General features: G+C 30.0%; 2 protein-coding genes across 2 annotated transcripts; one reads left to right on the forward strand and one right to left on the reverse strand.

Annotated features, from left to right (window-relative positions):
* The first annotated feature begins 12683 nt into the window (after nucleotides 1–12683).
* On the forward strand, nucleotides 12684–19511 carry LOC127179232 (leucine-rich repeat neuronal protein 4). Its single transcript, XM_051132525.1, has 3 exons — nucleotides 12684–12982; nucleotides 13843–14014; nucleotides 17046–19511. Exons 1-3 carry the CDS (start codon nucleotides 12971–12973, stop codon nucleotides 17900–17902), a joined length of 1041 nt encoding a protein of 346 aa, XP_050988482.1. The 5' UTR covers nucleotides 12684–12970; the 3' UTR covers nucleotides 17903–19511.
* A 95-nt stretch (nucleotides 19512–19606) lies between these two features.
* crls1 (cardiolipin synthase 1) lies at nucleotides 19607–25414 on the reverse strand. The gene is made up of 7 exons (XM_051132524.1): nucleotides 24778–25414; nucleotides 22830–22967; nucleotides 22594–22723; nucleotides 21826–21911; nucleotides 21194–21262; nucleotides 20053–20144; nucleotides 19607–19941 (listed from the first exon to the last, which is right to left on the reverse strand). The coding sequence occupies exons 1-7, from the start codon at nucleotides 25237–25239 to the stop codon at nucleotides 19851–19853; spliced, it is 1068 nt and encodes a 355-aa protein (XP_050988481.1). The 5' UTR covers nucleotides 25240–25414; the 3' UTR covers nucleotides 19607–19850.
* Nucleotides 25415–25833: the final 419 nt, after the last annotated feature.

The following is a 25833-nucleotide window of genomic DNA, read 5'->3' on the forward strand; positions in this document are numbered from 1 at the left end:
CAATGTATTGGCCAGTAATCGGTACTGGCTGATAAATAAATAAATACAAAAAAAAAAAAAAAAAGTAATTAATGATAATCATGAACCAAAAATACATTAATATTTAGTTAATGAATAAATTATTAGTAAGTCTAAATATCTAATATTATGCTCATTATTTATGACCATCAATATTTTATTAAATATTCATAGACATACATAATTCATGCTTTTACCCAATGTGACTTACAGTGCATTATATATGTATACATTTTACCAGTTTTTGCTGAATTAAACCCTATTCTATGCTCTACCAATTGAATTACAAGAAACCTCTGAAAGAAAAGAAAAAGATTAAAACTCAAGTAAATATAAAGGCAGCTGTACAGATAGAAAAATAGACCAACAGTAGGCAAAATTTTCTTTTTAATGAGCAAGACATATTTTGAGTATATACTTGGTTAAAACCATGTTTTTATAAATAAAATAAACAGATTACCACAGGTATTTTGTATTTTTTGCTTTGATAATCTCTGTTTTTTGTTAAAACATCATAGTAAACTATTGTAAATGTGTAGTTTTCCGCTGCTGGAGCGGCATTATTCCCTACACGAGCTCAATGAAGATCTTTCCCGCTGTTAGTATTGTGGGTAAGGGATAGAGGGAGTTGGACAGGCGGTCTTTATTTCGGCACGCTGGCACAGACGACGGACCCCGGCCGCAGCTGTCAATGTGTGTGACATTGATCTCTGTGGCTTGAGCTCGGCCTGACCAGTGGAATTTTGTGGATTTCAGTGCAACTTCCATTTATAGTTTCCACCACGAGTTTAGCTTTTCTACAACAACAGTCTCAGCATTTAAATCTGGGTTATTAGCTAAGCCCTCTATATAAATTATTTAAACTAGGTTAAAATGAAGTGTACTGCATGTAATATGCTACATGGTCATTTAACTCGCGTCTCTGTGATCTTCTGGTCTCTAGATGTGGTTCACGTCCTTCAATGTGGGTCACAGGGTTATTACAGTTAACTTAAATTAAAGCACACACATTGTCACTAGAAGTCACATAAATAATGACTTAAATACAATAAAACGATAAAAAACACTACTGTATTTTAGCTACATTTCTGATTTTTAATTTGAGTAAAATATCTAAAATAAAATAAATAATTATGTACGTACAGATATATTTGAAAATTAAAATATTTTTAAATAATATTAATATTAAATTATAAAACTATTTTTAAAAACCAATGTATACAACAAATGCAACTAAATAATAAAATCTTTTAGTTTTAAAAATTAAAATACATGTTAATAAATATTAATATTAAATATTTAAAATATAAAAAACAAAACTTCAAAATTAAATTAAAAAGTATCATAGTGTCTCAATTACATTTGTGCATCTGTGAGATATTTTCATCTGTTTGATATTCCAGCAGGTATACAGTACACATGATTTGAGGAATCATTTATGGATCCAAAAATTAAACACTTAAGTGTTAGAGGTCTGATCCCATCACTATCATTAAGTATGAGTAACAGTTAAGAGTGATACTTGCCTTAGGAAACACATGACTAATAATGACACAATATTTTCTAGTAGATAGAGCAGCTCAAGCTCTGTTCTTCTCATTAAACTGGACAGATGTTTTTCTGCGGTCGCTTTTGGGTAGGAAATGATCACAGATGATTGTGGCTACTGCTAAGAGTATCACAGTTTGTGAATTTGTCATACATTTGCATCAGCAGAAACTGGAATTTCCTGCTCTTAGACGAAAAATAAGCAAGATTAAATGCCATTCAAGCATGCATGGAGCCCATAATGCAATGCAGTGTCCTAAAATGACATGCAGCTATTAAAGAGATAATCTCGGGTTTTATCATTTCCCATCATTCCCCGTCGTAAACGACTTCCCTTTTCCTGATAAAACCACATGCAGCATCCAAAAATGCAAAAGTACTGCCTAGCTTTTGTGTAGTAAATTAAAATTAATGTCCATTCAATAAACAGAGCAACAGATCAACTAGTTAAATATAATTTAACAATAATAACAAAATATATTTTTGACATGATTTTGTTGTTAAATTAGTGGCAATACAGGTATGTATGTATATGTATGTATGTATGTATGTATGTGTATATATATATATATATATATATATATACACACACACACACACACATACAGCATATCAAGAAATATGCTTAAATGATATTTTAATTATTTGTGTTGATATTATGTTGTTTTGAGTTAGAGGTGAAATGTGATATAAAAAGTAAACTAAATCCATGCAGCACTATATATATATATATATATATATATATATATTTTAATAAAAATGTATTTTTATTTAATTTTTTTAAATGTTAAAATACAGGTGGAAAATTAGGTAAAATATATTTTATTATTATTTATATTGAAAATATATATTTAAAGTTGATTGTATTTTTATTTGTTTATTTATTTTTATTTTTATTTATTTATTTATTTTTTTGGATATTTTAAAATGTGGCAATTAAAATATAATTTAAAAAAAGCAATATTCAATAAACAGAAACTTAACCCATACAGGTGACAATACATGCAGAAGTATATATTTATTTATATTTAATTATTAATAATGAAAATAGAAATTTAAAGTCCATTGTATATTTTTTTTCCATTTTTGTATATTTTAAAACATAGCGATAGAAATATGACTGAAAATAAAAAGTCTAAAATACAGGTCAAGTCAAGTCAAGTCACCTTTACTGCCTTTAACAATACAGAATTGTGACAAGGCGGCTGTACAGTATTAAATAGGAAACAGTACATCAACAATGCCAAAGGCAACAGTAAACACTCACTTTTTAGGTAAAGGTAGTTAATCAAAAACAATAAAATAAAATGCAATATTGTGTTAAGAGAAAGTGTCCCCAATTAAGCAAGCCAGAGGCGACAGCGGCAAGGAACCAAAACTCCATCGGTGACAAATGGAGAAAAAACCTTGGGAGAAACCAGGCTCAGTCGGGCCTGTTGAAATATGGTACAGGTGAAATATTAATATATATTAAGATTATATTTTATTATTATTTATATTGATATATATCATATATATTAATAATAACATATATAATAATAATAATCAAAATAAATTATATATATATATATATATATATATATATATATATATATATTTCATATTAAAATATAGATGAAATATATATATATTAAAATTATATTTTCTAATTATTTATACAGAATATTATTTTATATATATATATATATATATATATATATAACATTTTTAAATTTATTCTAAACCCTCTAAAAATTCTAAAATAATAATAATAATAATAATAATAATAATAATAATAAAAGTAATAATAATAATAATAATAATAATAATAATAATTATATAAATAAATAATATATATTTTTAACGTTAAAATACAGGTGAAAAATATTTTTTTAAATATATTCTAAACCCTGGAAATTGACATTTTTAAATATCAATGTTCAATGAATTGTTAAACTAAACCCACACAGAACAATATATATATATATATATATATTTTTTTTTTATGTTAAAATACAGGTGAAAATACAGACAACAATATATTTAAATTACATTTTATTACTATTTATATTGAATATGTATATCCAAGTCCACTGTATATTCTTCTGCATTTTTTGCACATTTTTAAATATATATATTTACATGCATTTTTCCCCTTTTTTCTTACAATGTATGAAATAAAAATACTGCAGTAAAAATATGAAACAGTTTACATATTGAAGCATACAGTTGTTTGGACAAATTCTAAACTTGCAGTGGATTAGAGCGGTGCGTTTTATCAGTATGAATCAACAGCTACTTTCAGTTTTATCACGTCTCATCATAAAAGCTCCAGCACTTCCCCTTTCCTGATAAACCGCAGCGCTCAGAAGCGCCGACACTTGCAGCAAAAGTCCTGCCTAGTTTTTTGTGCAGTAAATTATAATTATTATCTGTTTCAAAGGCTTTGAAAGAGCAGGAGGTTAATGAGTCAGAGAGCGCTTTCATGTGGTCGATGCGCCCCATCCTGCGCAAGGCTAAACACACGGTGTTCGGCGGACGGTATCTGCTGCATCTGGGTCCGGCGGCGCAGCACGCAGGGGCTGCAGAAGAGCATTGCAAACATTCCCTTCTAATTGTACACTTGTTGTCTTCAAAGGACAGAAGCTGTAGTCTAGATTCATGGAATCTGGGATACAACAATAAGCCACACATCCGTCCAGCCCAAAGCCGCAGGCTATTTAAAGATAAAGTAGGCTGTAGTTTTTTGCCACTAAATGAAGCACCCACCCTTCCGCCGCGCTACATATTGGAAACAGATGCCGTTGGTTGTGATGCTCAGCTAATTTTTGTGGATTGTGATTTTTTTTTTTTTTTGTTTGCTGGATCTAGATTACCATTGGTTGCCTAAGCCAGCTAACTGATATCCATTTATAATGACAGTTATTGAAACTGATTTATGGCCACACACGGTTTAGCACAGATATGCAACAAACAGAAATGCAAACATAATGACTGTTTCCACACAGGTTGTCATTAGTCCCGCCTAACTCACACCATTGGTCAATGTTAGAATTTCAGTACTGAAAATAACACTTTTGAACATTTTATGTTTAAGAAACATGAATTACTTAATATATAGTTTGAATGCCACTATTTAGGAGATAATGTTTTGTAGTCAAATAACTGGAAATGGTTAAAAAAAGAAAACTTTAACTAACAACAACTGCAAATTGGAGCAACAAACCATTAGAGGTGAAACATGGCAATAGCAATATGATTCAAGATCAGATAAATATATAAACTAAATATATAAACACTAAAATATATATAACTACACAACGTTCATGTTAAAATACAATGTTATTGCAATTAAAATATAACGTTAAATTATATGTTATTATTATTTATTTTGAAAACAAAGTACATTGTAGTTTTTTTTTATTTTTTAATCATTTATTTTTATTTATTTGTACCATTTTTGTTTCTTTTAAAATGAGAAGAAACATGGCAATAGCAATATGATTACGAATTAATGCCCAATAGATAAGTATGGCCAAATTCCACAAAAATGAATTTTATATTTCATGTTAAAATACAGGTGAATTGTCTAAAATACTAAAATATATTTACATTTATTTTACTTTTATTTATAATGAACATATATATATATTCAATGTCAACTACTGTCAACTTTTGTTTTTACTAATTTAATTTTATTATTATTACAATTAGCATTATTATTATTTATATTAAAAATATATATTAAAATATTACAAATATCGAAAATATGCATAACATTTTAAAAAATAAATAATTTGTAAAAATTAACAGAACAAAATAAATTTTTTGTATTTTGTTTTTTTAAGCATTTTTGTATATTTTAAAATTAGGTGAAATTGGAAATTATGTAAATAAAAATTATGCATTTTTGTACATCTTAAAATTTATATTTTTACATGCATTTCGCCCTCTTTCCACATTATTTAATACTGCAGTTAGAATATAACTGTTTATTTTATATATTGTGTTATTATTTATATTAAAAGTATATATGAAAATATTACAAATATTGAAAATATATATTAAAATTATTATTATTATTATTATTTTTACACACACACACACACACACATATTTATTTATTTATTATTATTATTATTATTATTATTTTTTTTTTTACACCTATGGGTGTTCCGTCAAGTAATATAGTTGATCAGCCTAATTGTAATCTGTTTATTGACATTTTACAGCAGCTTTGAACACAGCTCATGTGATAAGCGTTAAGGATCTGGTGAAGTTTCCCTTTAATAAACTGCTAACATGCATTAAGAACATCAGGCTGAAATGCATGAGTGATCTATCTATCAGCAACTCTGCATTTCTCTTTCATTTGAGCTGACAGTCTAAGATCGATTCTGTGGCGTTTCGCGGCAGTGTTTGATGTCTCAGCTGTGTTGTGGGGTTTGCTACTGTGAGACGCTCCCTACTTATACCATAATTACTGCATCTGCTCTGTATTTAAAGACCTCCAACTCAATGTTTTGACAACTTTATGGCCACACTTAACTGTCAGCGAAAGATCTGAAGTGTTCACAGAGATTTTTAGGGGGGCAACAATCAGCGACCGCACGTTAAAAGTCGTCAAACACATAATTTGGTTGCACAGTGATTAATGCAAACTTTCAGATGAGAAATAGTTGTTGTCTTCAAGACAGTGGTTGACCTGTTTTCAAATTAAGGATCTTCATTAGACTTTAAATGTGTGTTGTTCCTGTTCTACAGAAGCATGCCTAATACTTACTAGGTTTAGTGTTTGTGCTGCTGTTTTCCCACCACAACGATGTCACTTCCTGGAGGATGACGTCACTGAGGTTTGTCCTAGTTCAAGGGACACGGGAAAAACATACAAACTGATTAATATGAATATTTACAAGAAAAGTGTTTTATCACACTTTTTTAAATAATTTGTTACATAAATTACCTTTTTTAATCCGTTTTTATGTCTTACTGTTTCTAATGCATGTTTTGATATAAAATATAAATAAATAAATATAAATATATTTATATAAATATACATTTATATAAATGTATAGAAAATGTATAGAAAAACATATAGGCATTTAAAAAAAATACTAAAAATGACTAAAGCATATTTTGGCTAAAGAAATAAAAAAAGAAAAAAAAGAACAGGAAAAAAAAAATACCCCCCAAAATGATATATAAAATTATAAAATTATCTAAAAAAAAAAAAATATATATATATATATATATATATATATATATATATATATATATATATATATATAATATAATATAAAATAATATAATAATAAAAAAATTAATATTTCACTTCAGCCAGATGGTAAGGCAACATTTTTCGTCTTCATGTAGTTTAATATGATGTACTAAAATAACTAAAGTTGAAGTAAAAAATTATCATAAAAACAGAGATATTTAAAAATATATATTAAATAAAATAAAACAAAATAAACAATATTATATATATAGATTTTCTGTTTTCATTAAATAATAATAAAAAAAAAACTAATTCAAAATATTAATAAAAACAACACTGATTCACATTAGAAATGTCACCTGGGATGTGACAAAAATTAACACATTAAATAATTAAGATTCATTCTTGTGTTTACTTAACTGTCATAAAATGATAATATAATTGGTCTGACAATATAATTGGTCATAAACTGTATTAAATTAGAAAATAAGTTTAAAAAGGCACAGGTCACCTCAAAAAAAAAAAAAAAAAAAAAAAAAAAAAAAAAGCACAATATTATTTTCAGGATCGCTACATTCCATCACACGCCGTTTCTCCACTCAGCCCAGAATTATCTTGTTGCAAAAGGCTGAAAGGGAAGATCTGAATGAAAGGCAAGGATATAATCATCGCTACATGTGATGCAACCCATCCGAGGATTTACAGGCCGACATGTGAGGGCAAGCGTTTTTACACCGACAGAATAAAAGAAAAAGCTGCCAATCTCGTATAGGAGACTCAGGGGAGGACATGCCGGACTCTAAAACAAAAAGACAAGCCATCCATTGTGTCCAAACCCACACGTCCCGATGCATCCTGGGACACGCAATGTGGGCAAGGTGTGTAAACACATCAGGGTGCGCTGTCATCGCTTTCAAGTGTTGCTGATGAATACATTATTAAAATAGAGAAGGGAAAGTACATCTTCTCAATGGGCCGCTAACATGCAGAAGCTTGAATCCCGCAGTGCCACTGTACACACACGTCCCGCTCAGGACGACAGGCAGGTGTCTGTGGCCGGAGGGCTTTGGGAGAGCTGCCAGATGATTTTGTTTAGAAAGACAATAAGAGCGCTGAGGTTTCGGGTTGCAGAGGATGCAAACTAAGACACCACCGCGTCTGAGCTGCACAACTTGGGAGTTTTGCCCATTGTGTCCATAAAGAATAACTGTTAGTCAAACAATATGCTTATTATGGAGAATGTGTGTGTTTTCCTACCGCGTTCGGCCACAGGTGTTTCGGCGAGGGAAGTTTTATGTGATATTTGATGGTGTTGTTCTTTTCTTCCTCAAGGCTGCTTTTGAGAAACATACAGTACAATTCAAAAGTTTGAGGTCGGTGAGAGTTTTTTTATATTCTTCTGCTCACCAAGGCTGCATTTATTTGATTAAAAATGCAGTAAAAATAAGAAATATTACTTAAAATCAAAATAGCTGTTATCTATTTGGATATATTTTAAAATGTAATTTATTCCTGTGGTCAGAGCCACATTTTCAGCATCATTACATCATTACTTATTTATAGAGTTGTTGCTGTTTTTTAAGATGATACACCAAGAATATATTTTCAGTTTACATCAAGATTATTATACCTGACTAAAATTAAAACCATTTTTTTACTAGAAATAAAAGAAAATATATTATAATATATAAAAAGTATAAATGTATTACATTAAAAATATAAATAAATAAATATATTTATACAACATAACAATTTACAAAAAAAAAAAAAAAAAAAAAAAAAAAACCCATAATTGATTGAAGGAAATCAGGGTTATTATAGTTTGTTAAAATAAAATATTTAAAATAATTACCCATAAAAGTACAACATTATAAAATCTATTTTAATAAAAATGACCTATTTTAATAAAAAGTGTTCAAAAGTTTTTTTTTTTAATATAAGAATATTTTTTAAATATTCTTCTGCTCACCAAGGCTGCATTTATTTAATTAAAAATGCAGTAAAAATAAGAAATATTATTTTAATTCACAATAGCTTTTATCTACTTAGATATATTTTAAAATGTAATTTATTTCTGTGATCAAAGCTGCATTTTACATGATTACATCATTACTATATATATATATATATACATGTAATAAATATGTTTCATATAAACTTACCCTGCCTTATTTGAAACATTTTTAATTGAAGTTTAATTGAGTTTTTTTTTTTAGTTTTTTTTTAAATGATACACCAAGAATATATTTTCAGTTTACGTCAAGGTTATTATATTTGACTAACATTAAAAGCATAAAATTCTGCTAGAAATAAAAGATTGTTTTTAATTACCCAATATATTCTAATATTAAAAAAGTATAAATGTATTATAATAACAATATAAATAAATAAAATATAAATTTATATAAATAAAAATTTACAGAAAAACATAATGACTAAAATTATTTATATTTGTATTTGTTGTTGTTGTTGTTGTTGTTGTTTTAAAGATGATACACCAAGAATATATTTTCAGTTTACGTTATTAAGGTTATTATACCTGGCTAAAATTAAAACCATAGAAAATTCTACTAGATACCCAATATATTATAATATTAAAAAATATATACATGTATTATAATATAAATAAATAAATAAATAAATAAAATATAAATAAATTTATATAAATAACAATTTACAGAAAAAACAAAGACTAAAAATTATTTATTTTTAAATGACAGATTTTGATTGAAGGAAATCAGCGTTATTATAGTTGGCTAAAATAAATTATTTTAAATAATTACCCATAAAATTATAACATTATAAAATCTATTTTAATAAAAATGACCTATTATAGGTAAGATGAGATTTTTAAATATTCTTCTGCTCACCAAGGCTGCATTTATTTGATTAAAAATGCAGTAAAAATAGTAAAGATAATAAATATTATTTTAATTCAAAATAGCTGTTATATATTTGCATATATATTTTAGAATGTAATTTATTCCTGTGGTCAAAGCTGAATTTTCAGCATTATTACTCGTCTTCAGTGTCACACGATACTTCAGAAATCATTCTAATATGCTGATTTGCTGCTTAAAACACATTTCTGATATGTATCAATGATAAATGTTGTGCTGCTTCATATTTTCATGTAAACCATGAATTCAAATAGAAAGCAGGTATTTAAAATTGTAATAATATTTCACAATATTGCTGTTTTACTGTATTTTTAATCAAATAAATTCAGCCTGAAGACGCTCCTTTCAAAAACATTAATGTTGATATTATTATCAATGTTGAAAACAGTTGTGCTGCTTCATATTTTTGTGGAAACTGTGATATATTTTTATTTTCAGTATTCGCTGATAAATCAAAAGTTCAAAAGAACAGCATTTATTTGAAATGGAAATCTTTTGTAACATTATAAATGCAATTTAATGCATCCTTGGTGAATAAAAATATAAACTCCTCTAATATTTAACAGCTCGCATATTTAATAGCTTTTATTTCTTCTGTGGATCATTTTCAAGACTGCTCACACTGCTCTCTTCTCCATACAACAAAAATGAACAGTCACAGATGTTGCTGAGCTCCTAAAATGACAAAAAAGCATCAGGAAAGTAGTACATATGACTTGTGCACTATATTATAAGTCATACAGTAGCTTTATGTGAGAAACAGAGCCAAATTTTAAGCCATTATCTGCTGAAATGCTTCCCCAAGGTTTGAAATCTCATTCATTTGAACATCTTCAGATGACACGAAGATGCATCAGATGTGATATCAGTAACTGACCTTGATAACATGCACTAATTAAGTGACTAATATTATGCAGCATCATTTTAGCTGAGATTGAAGAGTTGAATGTTTTCAGCGTGAACTCTGGCTCAGGTCATGAGATGAGCGTGTGAGTGGGCATGCAGATGTTTGTGGATGTGGTCATGATTAAGCAGGTCCAATGAGTGAGCGCTGCACAAAAAATGACCATATTCACCATAGCTACTGCCAAAACACTGTACTTACTACAGTTATTGTTTACTGTGAAACCACAAATTAGAAAGGATCTCCATTAAACCACATTAGAAACGTTCAGAATGTTTTGTAGGAGTATTACAACCACTAATTGTGTTAGGAACTAACTTATATACTCTTGATGTTTACATCTCAAGTAATAAACATAAATAAAGTACATTCTGCATTTACAGAAGAACACAGATGTATTAAATGCACTTCAAATATGGGTTAAATATACTGCACTACACATCCAGTACTACGGTACATTGAGATAAATGAAGGGTTTATGCCAAAATGGACCAAAATGAAGCAATGCTGCCCTCTGTTGAGCAAAGAAAACAAATACTGATCATGAAAGGACCGCCAATATAAACCATCTGACATTTTTTGTGTTGTGAAACAAAAGCCATATAATAATAGTTAAGTTATATGTTTTTATTCAAAAGGTGGACTCTTGAATTACACAAATATGTCTGAATGTTTCTTTTATAATGTAATTAAATCAATCATTATTAATTGACAGCTTTATTTGTGAAGCGTTATGTTCAGTGATATAGAAATAAAACAACATCATGATCATATACTGAACATCATATTATATTATATTATATTAAGTCTTAAGTAGCATGGTTATATTTGTAGCAATAGCCAAAAAAAAAAAAAAAAAACATTGTATGGGTCAAAATTATTGATTTTTCAAAATCATTAAAATGTCAAAATCATTAGGATATTAAGCAAAGATCCTGTTCCATGATATTTTATAAATTTCCTACCGGAAATACACCAAAACTTCATTTTTGATTAGTAATATGCATTGCTAAGAACTTCATTTAGACAACTTTAAAGGCAATTTTCTCAATATTTTGATTTCTTGTACCTTGATTTTTGTAGCTTGGCCAAATATTGTCCTAACAAACTATACATGGAAAGCTTATTTATTTCAGATGATGTATAAATCTCAATTTTAAAAAATAAGGGTTTATGACTGGTTTTGTGGTCCTGGGTCACATATTATATTATATTATATTATATTATATTATATTATATTATATTATATTATATTATTTTTGGAATGCAATTACAATCAAAATTAGGCATGACCTATACATGAACAAATACTTTTTGGATCACTGTATGCTTGCATTACTCATTGAGCTCTGGTATATATAGCAAAAATATGCAAACATAATCTCATGATAACAACACTGGCATTGGCATTTTTGCAATGCAAGTGAATGTAGGTTAATCTCTTTTGTTCATTAAAAAAAACAAGCTAAAAATAATAAGTACTAATACTAATACTAATATATATAATTATAATTTTTTATAATTTTATAATATATATATATGCTAATAAAATATTTTTTATTACACACACACACACACACATATATATATATATATATATATATATATATTTTTTTTTTTTTTTTCAATTATTTAATATAATTATTACATATTTTATTAGCTTGTTAATTAGCATGAACCCTTAATGCAAGTTAAATCTGTCATCTGTTTTATCAGGTATTGATGTGTTAAGAAGTCAAAACTGATAAAGATTTAATATTACTACATATATTTACACTGACAGGTCATTTTAAGGGTCAGATCAGGTAGAAACAGCCTCTTAAGATCACAGCTGCACACTTTCACTCTTTGCATGCTATTTATAGAATTTCAGTTTCATCCAAAAACTCAATGTAAAATCACTCACATAAAATCACATAGTGATAGGAAAACGAATCCTATTATCACAGCACTTATTAATCAAGTGTTATCAGGGAGTCTGTCAGTGAAAAATGCAGGAGAAAAGACATTCGTGCGGGGTGAGCATGGTGCCGGGTCACTCCCTCACACACACTCACACACACACACACACACAAACACACCCTAACCAACTCGATTTTACCTGATGACACTTCAATCAATTTGAATCCGTAATCTTAAATAGCTCATGAAACATTTAACAGAAATGCAGTTGTTGAATCGGATGAATAGATACTAAGTGAGAGGGAAACTATTGCCTGGTCAAACGTGTGAAACCTCATCTGATGTTAGCAGTGTTCAACTGGTTAACTTCCTCCCACTCGATCTCTGCATTCCTCAACTCGTCCTAAGAAACTCACACTCAAACGTGACGGTTTCTGCCGCTTTATGCATTATAAAATCCTGAGACTGAGGCTGAATTTCTGAGACGGTCCACTGAGACGGATGAAGATCTGTGTGAGTACATCAGAGACTTCATTGTGTTCATAGGAGCAATTTAATGACTATATAACGAATATAATGCAAAGCAATGTAGTAAAGTAGATGGTGGACAGTCACTCTTAGATGTGTCTTTTTAAAAATAATATTTATGATGCTGAGAGTAGAAATAACACAGAAAACCTGATTTTCTTTACTGAATGTAAATGTAACTGTCCTGTGCAATGTGATAGCAAATCATCTGCAAAATGTATTAACCTGCAGAGTTGTTCAGCTTCTTTATAAGCATGTAAATGCATCAAAAATGTAAATCAAAAATGCATTAAATACACTATGCATCAGTGTTATTGTAGTATCACTGCGATTTAGTTTTTATTTTTATATTTTCAGTTTTAATTTTAGTTAATGTTTTAGAAATTTTGTTTATTTTTATTTTTAAATGTGTCTAAATTGTTTTTATTAATTTATATTTCAGTCTTAGTTATTTTAGCACATCTAGTTAAACTAAATGAGAATGAGAAATGTTTTTTGGCAACTAGCTGAAATAAAACTTCCTTTTTTTAATTTTATTTTTTTAATTAATTTATTTATCTTCCATGATTTTAGTTTTAGCGACCTATTATTATGAATAACCTAGTAAACCGCACATATTAATTATTAATTAATTATTATTAATATTAATTAGGATGTTTCAGGCATTTTTAGTCTGATTCACTGACCTTAAATTTCACATCTGAGTCATATTTTAAAGACGATGTTGGTGGCACTGCTATATCCTGTGGAGGAAAACCGTTGAAAAAAAAAACATTATTTATTGAAAAACTAGGGCTTTTACTGATAAAAATATGTACAGTGAAATAACCCGTTCTGATCAACAGATGATGCAAGTGACATCACGCTGTGTTGTGATGTTTTTCTGGACTGCTGTGTGTGTGAGAACACAGGATCCTCTGGCATTAAACTCCAGCAGCGGTGTGGATATCAAAACTAATGCAACTAATGCAACACCACTGTGTATTCCCATCGGAGACAACCCGCAACCTAAATGTGGTATGAAACGCACTGTTTTATATAGAGAGAGAAAAAGAGAGAGTGATTTTTTTTTAAAGAATTAATGAAGGAATGTTATAAAATTAATATTTTTATATAATTATAATATATATATATATTTTTTTTTTTTGCAAGGATACATTAATTTGATCAAAAGTGACAGTAAAGATATAGATAAATGCTGTTCTTTTGAAGTTTCTATTCATAAAAGAATTCTGAAAAATAAAATGTTTGTGATTTCCACCAAAATGTGAAGCACCACAACTGTTTCCAGCATCAAAAATAATCAGAAATGTTTCTTGAGGTGCAAATCAGCATGTAGACTAGAATGTTTACATGCTGCGCCATAAATCGGCCACTGAATGTAAACAATGTCACGGAACCAAACTAAACTCGTATATTTTGCTGATTATTGCTGCTGAAAATGGTCAATTACTGTCATGTTTTGGGCTGTACTAATCAGTCAAGTAAAAACATTTGGAGTACTATAGACTGCCAAAAGTTATAAATCAAGAACAGTGCAAAAAAACTGAGGAACAAAAGGTGTTTGTTGTTGACTGAACTGAACCAGGATTTCCAGGGCAAGAATCTTGACAACATTCGTCTTTGTTTTTATCATTTCCGGTCAGGTAGGTGAAATATTAGGCTAATATCTTCTAATATTGTATATTTACCACCTATTAACTTTAGTTTGTCAAAATATTGCACCATTTCCTGCTTACTAAATCCTTCTCTATATGATTTAGTAGCTTTCACACATTTTATCCGTGGTTTAGACAGCATAAATTAGCAGAACAACATATTCAGTAGCATATTAACCGTGCAATCCATTGCTGTTGTTTACATCCGAGTATCGCTGATATGGCCGCGCATCCAGTTATCTGACCAAATCGTGATGCAAAGCAGTAGATTACTTCCAGAACAAAAATGTACAGATAATGTACTCACCCCTTTGTCACCCAAGATGTTCATGTCTGTCTTTCTTCAGTCGTAAAGAAATTATGTTTTTTTAAGGAAAACATTTCAGGATTCCTCTTTATATTATGGATATGTATGGTGCTCCCAAGTTTGAACTTCCAAAATGCAGTTGAAATGCAGTTTCAAATGGCTCTAAACGATCCCAGCCGAGGAAGAAGGGTCTTATCTAGCAAAACCATCAGTCATTTTTGAAACAAATTGACAATTTACAATTTACAATGTCGAAAAACTCCAGTCTCGTTTTCAACTTAAAAATCGTCCTACATCACTGTTTTACCTTTTTTTTTTGTAAAGCGCATTTGATCTTCTTTGCTTGTTCACTTTGTAAACACTAGGTCAGTACGTCTGCAGCGATGTAGGATGATTTTGAAGTTGGGAAAGAAAATGAGATTGGAGTTTTTCGACATACCCTAACTGTATTAAACGGAAAAAAGCAAATAGTTCACGCAGACCGAGACAAGACGAGTGTTTGAGGTTAAAAAGTATATAGATTGTAAATTTGTTTTGAAAATAACTGATCGTTTTGCTAAATAAGACCATTCTTTCTTGGATGGGATCATTTAGAGCCCTCTGAAGTTGCATTTAAACTGCATTTTGGAAGTTCAAATTTGCAGGCACCATTGAAGTCCACTATATGGAGATTCCTGAATTCCTGAAATGTTTTCCTCAAGAAACATAATTTCTTATCGACTAAAGAAAGAAAGACATGAACATCTTGGATGACAAGGGGGTGAGTAAATTATCTGTAAAAAAAATTTCTGGAAGTGAACTACTCCTTAACTGCAAACCATCTATTACAATGATATGATGCTGAAAACTCAGCTTTGATCACAAGAATAAATTACATTTTAAAATATTATGGAAGCCCGTTTCCGCCACTTAATTAAAACTTTTTTTTTAAACTTTTTTCTATTGTGGCTTGTTTTCTCACAATTCTGACTTTATTTCCGAAATTTTTAGTTTATATCCCGTAAATCTGACTTCATATCAATTCTTACTTTATAACTCGCAATTGTGCGTTTGTATCTCACAGTTCTCAGAAAAAAAAGTCAGAATTGCGACATGTAAACTCACAATAGCCTTTTTTATTTTTATTCAAATGGGCTTCCATAAAAATATATTAAGATAGAAAACAATTTTAAATTGTAAAAATATTTCTTTATTTCAAATAAAGAAAGATAAATGCTTTTAAATATTTAATGACTACTATTATTACTATTATTTATAGTTTTATGCTCAGTCTAAATCAACTACTTCAATAGAAAAGCAAATTTCTCATTTCAGTTTTTACTTTGCAATTCACAATCTTGAGCAATTTGGACTCTTAGCTAATATGTGACCATGGACCACAAAACCAGTCATAAGGGTAAATTTCTTCAAATTAAGATTTAGACATCATCTGAAAGCAAAATTAATGCTTTGCATTGATGTATGGTTTGTTAAAACAGGACTACAATGATGTTAAACCATCTATTACAATGATATGATGCTGAAAACTCAGCTTTGATCACAAGAATAAATTACATTTTAAAATATTATGGAAGCCCGTTTCCGCCACTTAATTAAAACTTTTTTTTAAAACTTTTTTCTATTGTGGCTTGTTTTCTCACAATTCTGACTTTATTTCCGAAATTTTTAGTTTATATCCCGTAAATCTGACTTCATATCAATTCTTACTTTATAACTCACAATTGTGCGTTTGTATCTCACAGTTCTCAGAAAAAAAAGTCAGAATTGCGACATGTAAACTCACAATAGCCTTTTTTATTTTTATTCAAATGGGCTTCCATAAAAATATATTAAAATAGAAAACAATTTTAAATTGTAATAATATTTCATTTTTTCCCAGTTTTTACTGTAATTTTAATCAAATAAATGCAGCCTTGGTGAATAGAAGACATTGTTAAAAATCTTACCAAACAAACTATATTGTATATAGTTATATACTGAATATATAATAAAAGTTTATGTCCATACTAACAGCACAACACAATTCTGCTTAAAAATGTAAAGCATTTCTGTATTAAGAACTTCTTTGTGTTTTCACATACAGATATAAATGCAAATCTGCAAAAAGATGACATCTCCAGTAGGCCTACTGAAAACAACACCACTCCAGTGCCATTGAGTGCAACTACTGAGTCAGTCCGGACTACAGCCTTAACCACAACAGTCGTCATTCCAACAACTCTGGAATCAAATTCAACAACCACGTCAAATGCAGCAACAAGCACTCCTATGGTAACGTTACATCAGTCTCCAAATTCACCTGAAGACAGTAACTTCACAAGTAAAACACCAACACAGAGTCTCATGAGAGTGGATGAAATGGTGCATAAAATTCAGGAAGATGAGCAGAATGCAACCAAATCTACAAACTGCGCTTTTAACCCCTGCGTTCACCTCCAGTACACTTGCTTTAACCGACCCAACCCGACATGCACCTGTCGTGGCGTGACCTCAAGCTCCCAGCCTCCCAACAGCCCGACCTCGCTCAGTGTCACTTTGGTTACTCACAACTTAGTGCAAGTTAAATGGTGTGCTCCTTACTCACCGGTACTGGAGTACTTGTTAGTTGTCAGACACGGAGGTTTAGTGCAGAAGAACATGAGTTTCAGTTCTGCTTTCCGTCAGGTGTTCATATCAAATCTAACTGCTGATCACATCTATCATATCTGCGTTCAGGCCGTGAACCGCGCAGGATCATCAGGCCCGAAATGCGCCTCGGTCCGGATGGGTTTAAACACACAGGTGTTTTTATACAGTCTGTTAGCAGTGTGTGGAGTCCTGATGCTGACTGTGATAGTACTGAGTGTCTGTCTGTATAAACAGTGTAAGAAATTACCAGTGGAGAACCCACATCTGACCCGGTTAATCTCCATCCCCAATCCAGCGTTCTTCAACTCATAAGAAAGGAGTGGGGGAACTTACCTTTTCACATGCATCTGCATGTGAGAAGACCTGGCATATACAGTGGAAATTAATGGAAAATGCTCTCTAAATAAGAGTTTATTAGATATTTATTTAGCTAGAAGTATTTCCCTGAAGTTATAGCTATAAATAATAACATATATATTGTTAAATCTTACCTGCATATGGTGCACATGACACCCACTAAAATCCTGCGATTGGCCAGAACCTTGCGCATTTATAAAATACATTTGATTTTACGCATAAATGTATTCAAACACAACCAAATTAAAATATAAATTAAATTTTGACAGAGTCAGGTCAATGAAATCACTGCAATGTTATTACTGTTAACTAAACAAATAAACATTAAACATTTTTAAAATTAATTTACATAACTGTTTACTAAGATAAACTAAAATATTTTACAAAATTAGACTTTTTTTATAAGAAATGTGCAAAATGTCTTCATGGAACATAATCTTTACTTATTAGCCTAATGATTTATGGCATAAAAAAAAAAAAAAATAATAATAATAATTTTGATGTAATTTTGGCTATTGCTACAAATATACCCATGCTACTTATGATTGGTTTTGTGGTCCAGGGTCACATACATATTGTTAAACCTTACCTGCATATGGTGCATATGACACCCACTTACGTCCCACTATTGGCCAGAACCTTGTGCATTTATAAAAACCAGTAAAAACAAAAAAAACTAAAACTTTATATAAAATTAAAATTGAAAAAATAAAAATATAAAACTACATGCCATTACATTTAAAAAAACAAAAAGGTAAAATATATAAAAAAAAGTTAAAATAGTAATAAAAAAAAACTACAAATTAATCATATGAAAATAATACTGTCAAAACAAAAAATAAAGAAAGATAAATGCTTTTAAATATTTAATGACTACTATTATTACTATTATTTATAGTTTTATGCTCAGTCTAAATCAACTACTTCAATAGAAAAGCAAATTTCTCATTTCAGTTTTTACTTTGCAATTCACAATCTTGAGCAATTTGGACTCTTAGCTAATATGTGACCATGGACCACAAAACCAGTCATAAGGGTAAATTTCTTCAAATTAAGATTTAGACATCATCTGAAAGCAAAATTAATGCTTTGCATTGATGTATGGTTTGTTAAAACAGGACAATATTTGGCTGAGATACAACTATTTGAAAATTTGGAATCTGAGGGTGCAAAAAAAACTTAAAATATTAAAAAAAAAAAAAAAAAAAAAAAAAAACGCCTTTAAAGTTGTCAAATAAAGTTCTTAGCAATGCATATTACTAATCATAAATTAAGTTTTATATATTTACGGTAAGACATTTACAAAATATATTCACGGAACATGATCTTTACTTAATATCCTAATGATTTTTGGCATAAAAGAAAAATAAATTTTGAGCCATGCAATGTATTTCTGGCTACTGCTACAAATATACTTGTGCTACTTAAGGTCATATATTAATATAACTACTTCACCTAATCATTGTTTAGACTGTTTTCTATTTCTCAGACTCTGTATTTCTGCTCAAAGGAAACAAGGTTGTATACTGCGAATATGCTGAAAAATATTCATCTCCTACCTTTCTTACCAGTCCTTAGTCATTGCACTGACTAAAAACGCTAATGATTGTACCTCAGAATATTTCAGTAAAGACTAATCACACACATCATACGCACAAATGTGTATTCGATGTCCATTTTATTCTGAAAATTGAAGTTCATTAAAAGTGATTTTAAAAAAGATTCCCGTGGAGTTGAAAACCATATGCTGAATTTAATACTGTAATCAAAAAAATAAATTTTGACTTTATACAGACTAAAGTGTCTCAATTACAAAAGTAAGGTGTGGCATCAATTTCCATTCTGCGCAGGGACTGATTATCCAAATGTCTTGGTCAAAGCTCAATCTCAGATGACTATTCAACTACTTGGTGCTGTTCAGCACCTCAACAGTCTTTTTACCGTAATGATAGTAGCTGTAACCGGATACTGCGGTCGTCAGTGCGGTAATGTACCTGCAAGCAAACAGAATATACATTTGTTTAACTAGATTCAATATTTAGAATATGAGTTAATGACATGGTTGATATCGGGATGTGATTGTGACTGGAGAAGTAAACTCGTACCACAGTGACTGCAGTAAAACACTGTCAGTGTAGTGAAACACGGGCGCAGCGAGAGACGCCGCCACCAAAAACAACTGCACTGCCGTGTTGACCTGAAATGCACACACACACATTGTTTGGGTTTTTTTTCCACAAACAAAACAATATAGATTTATAATAATGACCATCATTATGGTCATTATAAGTCATAAAATAAACATAATATGCCCTCAGTATTAGCCAAAATTTCTTAATCAATGCACTGGAAGAAACACAAACTGAAACATTACTAAAACTGCAAATATTATGGCCCAATGAGTTTCACAATAGGATAAATATATTACTACTGTACAGTAGAATGTACATCTAAAAGTAATAATAATAATAATAATAAAATTATTAAAGCACTTTTTTTAATGAATATCACAATTTTTCTGTTATGTTTCAATTTAAACAGAAACCTCAGATGTTAAAATGAAAAACTAGGGTCCTATTATTGTAAAACATTTTAATTACAGCTGCGAAACGATTAGTTGCAATTAATTGATTTATGTTTGCATCCTATATGTGTACTGTGCATATTCATTATGTATATATAAACACACACACAAATATATCTGTATGTATTTGTATGTAAACACTTGTATATAATTTATATTATATATAAATATAAATATTTTACATATAAATTAACATATGTTTCCTTAATATATACATGTATTTGTTTATATGCATGTGTGTGTTCATGTATGTATTTATATAAATAATAAATATACACACACATAGTATGTAAACAAACTTTTATTTTGAATCGATTAATCGGGACTAATGGTTTTGCAGCTCTAATTTGAATAAAATATTAAATTGTTAAAGTTTTATGAATTTAATTATTATAATGTAATTAAACCAGTAAAATGGAATCCACAGTAATTAAAAAGCACTGACAAAAACAAACAAAAAAAAAGTATTTCATAAATTATTATTTATGAAAAATAAAAACATTTCAAAAATTGCATTTTTGTAACACTTGATAAACTGTTGTTAAATTATATATATTTTGATTTTCAATTAATTAGAAATGCTTTCCGATTTATTTTTAATTGTGCATTAGATGTATTAAAGGCTTTATGAAGGGAGAAATATTAAAGATTGAATGGTCTACCTTGCTGATGAGTGTTGGTTTCAGCCGAGCAGTGGTGTAACACGGGTTGAAGAATTTACTGAGTGTTACCTGAACAGAAAATTAACAACAAATAACATGATGGAAATGATTCATTACGCATCAATAATAATTCTTGGTGCTTTTAACTTGTAGTGTGTCAAAAATAGTTACTTTATGTCACACTTACGTCAGAACACACAGCTTCATATAAAACAAATATCCCTGAGAATTTTTTAAAAAGTCTTTGGTAAAGAGTTCAAATTTGAAGCATTTGAAAATCAGTCAAAAAAAGAAAAGGTACAAGACTGTGAATTTAACAGCTTTATTGAGGGAAAGAACTACAATCCCATAAAGCATTGCAATGATAACTGATTAATTTAAAATGACAGGTAAACTACTGATTTATAGATGCTGACTGCATATGTTGAAACAACATATCTTACATTCATTGCAAACTATGCATGCATTTATGCACTAACATTTAAGTAATTTAAGAGTGACTGAAATTTTAGTGATTATTAAAAAATTTAGACTGATGACAGAACCTGACTGTTGCACTCTAATGCATTACTTTAGTTGATCACAATATGACAATAAAGCACCAAAAGAATGATTGAACGCTGAAGACTTACTGGAGGTGGAACTGTTTTGTAGCGCACATAGAAAACAGCAGCAATCAGCGCTATGTCTCTAGAAATGATCAATGCTGTCAGCGGAGCTGTGAGGAAAGACAAGAGCATTTGTGAGTGAATGACACGTCTAATACTGCTGCCTAACTATTAACAACTGATTTAGAAAGAAACTTCAGAAATAAACAGCCGTTTGATTGATCTGGTTGATTGACTCTGTGTTTTCTGAGATCTTGAATTACTAAGTATGGGCTGATGTAGCCTAATGGTTGTGGGCTGCTATGTGAAAAGCTTCTCAAACCTCACAAAGGAAATAAAAGAACACCACTAAGCCAAGACTGTGACACTTAAACCGCAGCTTCCTCTAGATGATTCTTCCTGCTCTAAATGTACTGTGTGTTCTGACGAATTAACATTCACATTTACATTTATTCATTTAGCAGACGCTTTTATCCAAAGCGACTTACAAGTGGAGAATACGTCAAGCGAATTGTCCTAAGGAGGCAAAACGACTTAGGAAGTGCTCATAATACCATGAAACAGGCATTGTTCAGAGAAGTACAAGCTAGAAAGGGAAAAGAGTAGAATAAAGAGTTTAACTATTTCACTAGACAGAATGATTCGTTCACAAACCAGACATCACTTTCGCTTCATAAGTCCTCAATATATTATCAGCAGCCACCTGAATTCATTTTGTGATTCCTGATATGCTATTATTGACTTCCAAAGTCCCGGCAGTGTTTTGTTTTTTGCACGAGCTGTTCGTCTCACCTGGGATGAGTTGTGCATATGTCAGACTGACATAAAGAACACTGATGAGAATCTTATCAGCCAGTGGATCCAGAGCGCTGCCCAAAGCTGACTTCTGATTGGGCCAGTTACGTGCAATGTAGCCGTCCAACTGAAAGAGAAACCAATGATCAATAATACAACGTCAGCTGAAAGACAGTTCATTAAGCCTCAAATGAAATGACTAAGCACCACAGATCCTGTTTTGTTTAACTTACCAAGTCTGTTGCTCCAGCCAGTACAAAAAGCCCCAGAGAGACGTGGAAATACTGCTCCATGATTAAATAGCCCAGGACAGGAGACAGAACGATCCGGGCCATACAGAGGTAATTAGGGATCGTCCATGGATTCTCATACTGTGCAAAAATAATATTACATGAAATTATGAATATGCACGGCCAAAAAATATTGAAATCACACTTAAACACAATTTTTAGTTTTATCATTTTTAAACTGTATTTTTTTTTTATTTATAAAGTATGCATTTTTACTGCAATAAATTATTTTCTTAGTCTTGTTTTTCCAAGATGCAAAATGACATAAGATAAGTGTCATTTTCTAAAAAATACATCAGTGAGGTGGGAAAAATATAATTAATTCTTTGTAAAAACAAAATTATTTTTCTTGTTTTCTTGTTTTAAGCATAAGCTCACTTAGTTTTGAGGGTAAAAACACCAAATATAAATAGATAAATTAATAAATGAATGTATAATGACTTAAACATATTTAAATAAAATAAAATATAATATATAAAACAAGACAAATATACAAATTAAAATATGACAATGTTTCCATTGTCTTCACTGGTTATTATTTAATACTATTATTTAATGTAATTATTAATGCATTCTAATAATATAATATAATATAATATAATAAACCAGGACAAATGTACAGAAAGATTTTTTTTCTTTTTTCAGTAAAGTTTCCACACTTTACAAACAAAATACTTGCCTTTTTTGTTATTCAAAATGAAATAAATAGATCTACTGTTGAAAATAAAGACAAAACTAACTAAAATAAACTAATTGTAAAATTGTAAACTGTAAATTGTACTATATAGCAAACCCATTTAAAATATTATTTGGAAAAAAAATGTCTTTTATGTTTTGGTCACTGTAGTACTGTACTGTTATCTGTATTGGTATTAATATTATTATTTAAATAAATTTGTATTGTTAACTTCATATTAAAATATGAAACTTTCCAATCATGTTTGTTAGGATAGGGTAATATTTGGTCGAGATACAACTATTTGAATATATGGAACCTGAGGCTGCAAAAAATCAAAATATTGAGAAAATTGCCTTTAAAGTTGTCCAAATACAGTTCTTAACAATGTATATTACTAATCAAAAATTAAGTTTTCATATATTTACAGTAGGAATTTTACAAAATATCTTCATGGAACATGATCTTTACTTAATTTCCAAATGATTTTTGCCATAAAAAAAAAAAAAAAAAAAAAATTAATCATTTTGACCCATACAATGTATTTTTGGCTATTGCTACAAATATACCCCAGCGACTTAAGACTGGTTTTGTGGTCCAGGGTCACATTTTACAAACAAAATACTTGTCTTTTGCTGTTGTTGTTATTATTCAAAATCATAAATAATAGATCCAGTGTTGAAAGTATAGACAAAAGTACCAGTATTTTTTTTTTTTTTAATACATTTGTACTGTTAACTTCATATTAAAATATTAAACTTTTTTTAGTGTTTAGTGGTTTATTTTATGTAATTAATAATGTGTTTTAATTTAATATAACAAAGCAAGGCAAATGTACAAAAAGTATATATTTTGTTTTTTTTTGCAGTAAAGGTTCCACATTTTACAAACAAAATACTTGTCTTTTGCTGTTGTTGTTATTATTCAAAATCATAAATAATAGATCCAGTGTTGAAAGTATAGACAAAAGTACCAGTATTTTTTATTTTTTAATAAATTTGTACTGTTAACTTCATATTAAAATATTACACTTTATTAGTATTTAATGGAATTATTTATGCATTTTAATACAATTTAATGCATTTACTTTTATTTGTTTTTAATGTATTTAAATGTAAACAAAACAAATACCCCGCCCCTGCAATTTACATACCCAAGGTCAAAACAAGTGTAAAAACAGTGTGAAAGGTCAAACAATATGCCTGACTCACTCACCAGCTCTTTAAACTGGAAATGTCCCTCGTTAGCTGCAGGTGAGGAGTCTCCTTGATCTTCATCCTTTTCCCTGGAATCCTGTTCAGAAGATTTTTCTCCCAAAACTGGCTTTCGAGATGCTTCAGTACAAAACCCATTTGTGCCATACAGACTAAAACTACTGCTCGACAGCGGCAGACACAGCCTGCAGTGATGTTTCGGTAGTTTTGCTCTGTATATAACAGAGAAGAGATGATCTGATCTATGACTGACTTCTCTATGCAGGTCCAGCGAGGAGCTCCAACACCTGGTCTTCAGTCTCTGAAGCCATCGCAGTTGTGATGTAGTGTTTTTCTGCAGAAAGTTTGCAGATGTTTTGTCAAGGCAGCCGTAGTGGCAGGTGGCAGCAGTGCTGACAGTCAGTCTGTGTATGTGTCCTTTAGCACAGCTCAACCAGCCCTTCCTACAAGCCGCCAAAAACATGTCAGCGGCTTTATCTCAAACAACTAGATGATAGATATTCCCGATCTGTCTAACCGAGCATCCAGCAACATGTTCCGAAATTAATTCGTTCATATTACTTTATATTAGAGACATTCATTTCTGCCGACCCACATGTTTCTGTCCTGCCGTGTTCCGCTCCGCCAGCGAATGTTTACGACAGTTCTCCAGAAGGGGGCGGGAAATTAAAGGGACCGCGCCCTAATATGAGCTATAAATAAACTAAGTCTATTACAGTTTTTTTTCAGCTGCTAACATCCTTTTGTCCAATCTCTAGTCACATTTTCAAAACTCTAAACACAATTAGCACAACATCCGTCTGTTGTGACCAGTGTTGCCAACCTAGCAATTTTGTTGCTAAATTTAGCAACTTTTCAGACTACCCTAGCAACTTTTTCCTCCAACAGCACCTAGCAATAAATTTAGCAATTTTTAAAATTTATTTGGCAACTTTTAGCAACTTTTGATAAGTGACATATTTTCCATTCAAATTACACAGAAAGAGGAAACTAAAGATGTTAAGATTAATGTTGAAGATTGTTCAATTTAATAATAATAATAATTGTTCATTTATGA

The sequence above is a fragment of the Labeo rohita genome, chromosome 17 (assembly GCF_022985175.1).
Source record: "Labeo rohita strain BAU-BD-2019 chromosome 17, IGBB_LRoh.1.0, whole genome shotgun sequence".
Classification (NCBI taxonomy): domain Eukaryota; kingdom Metazoa; phylum Chordata; class Actinopteri; order Cypriniformes; family Cyprinidae; genus Labeo; species Labeo rohita.

Excerpts from the sequence above, each read along its gene's own strand:
- LOC127179232 (XM_051132525.1), top strand. Across the intron at positions 14,015-17,045 it reads CAACCCGCAACCTAAATGTG|ATATAAATGCAAATCTGCAA; the intron begins GTATGAAACGCA and ends TTTCACATACAG.
- crls1 (XM_051132524.1), bottom strand. The coding sequence starts at position 25,239 with ATGTTTTTGGCGGCTTGTAGGAAGGGCTGGTTGAGCTGTGCTAAAGGA. Across the intron at positions 22,724-22,829 it reads TGGCTGGAGCAACAGACTTG|TTGGACGGCTACATTGCACG; the intron begins GTAAGTTAAACA and ends TTTCTCTTTCAG. Across the intron at positions 19,942-20,052 it reads GTTTTACTGCAGTCACTGTG|GTACATTACCGCACTGACGA; the intron begins GTACGAGTTTAC and ends GTTTGCTTGCAG.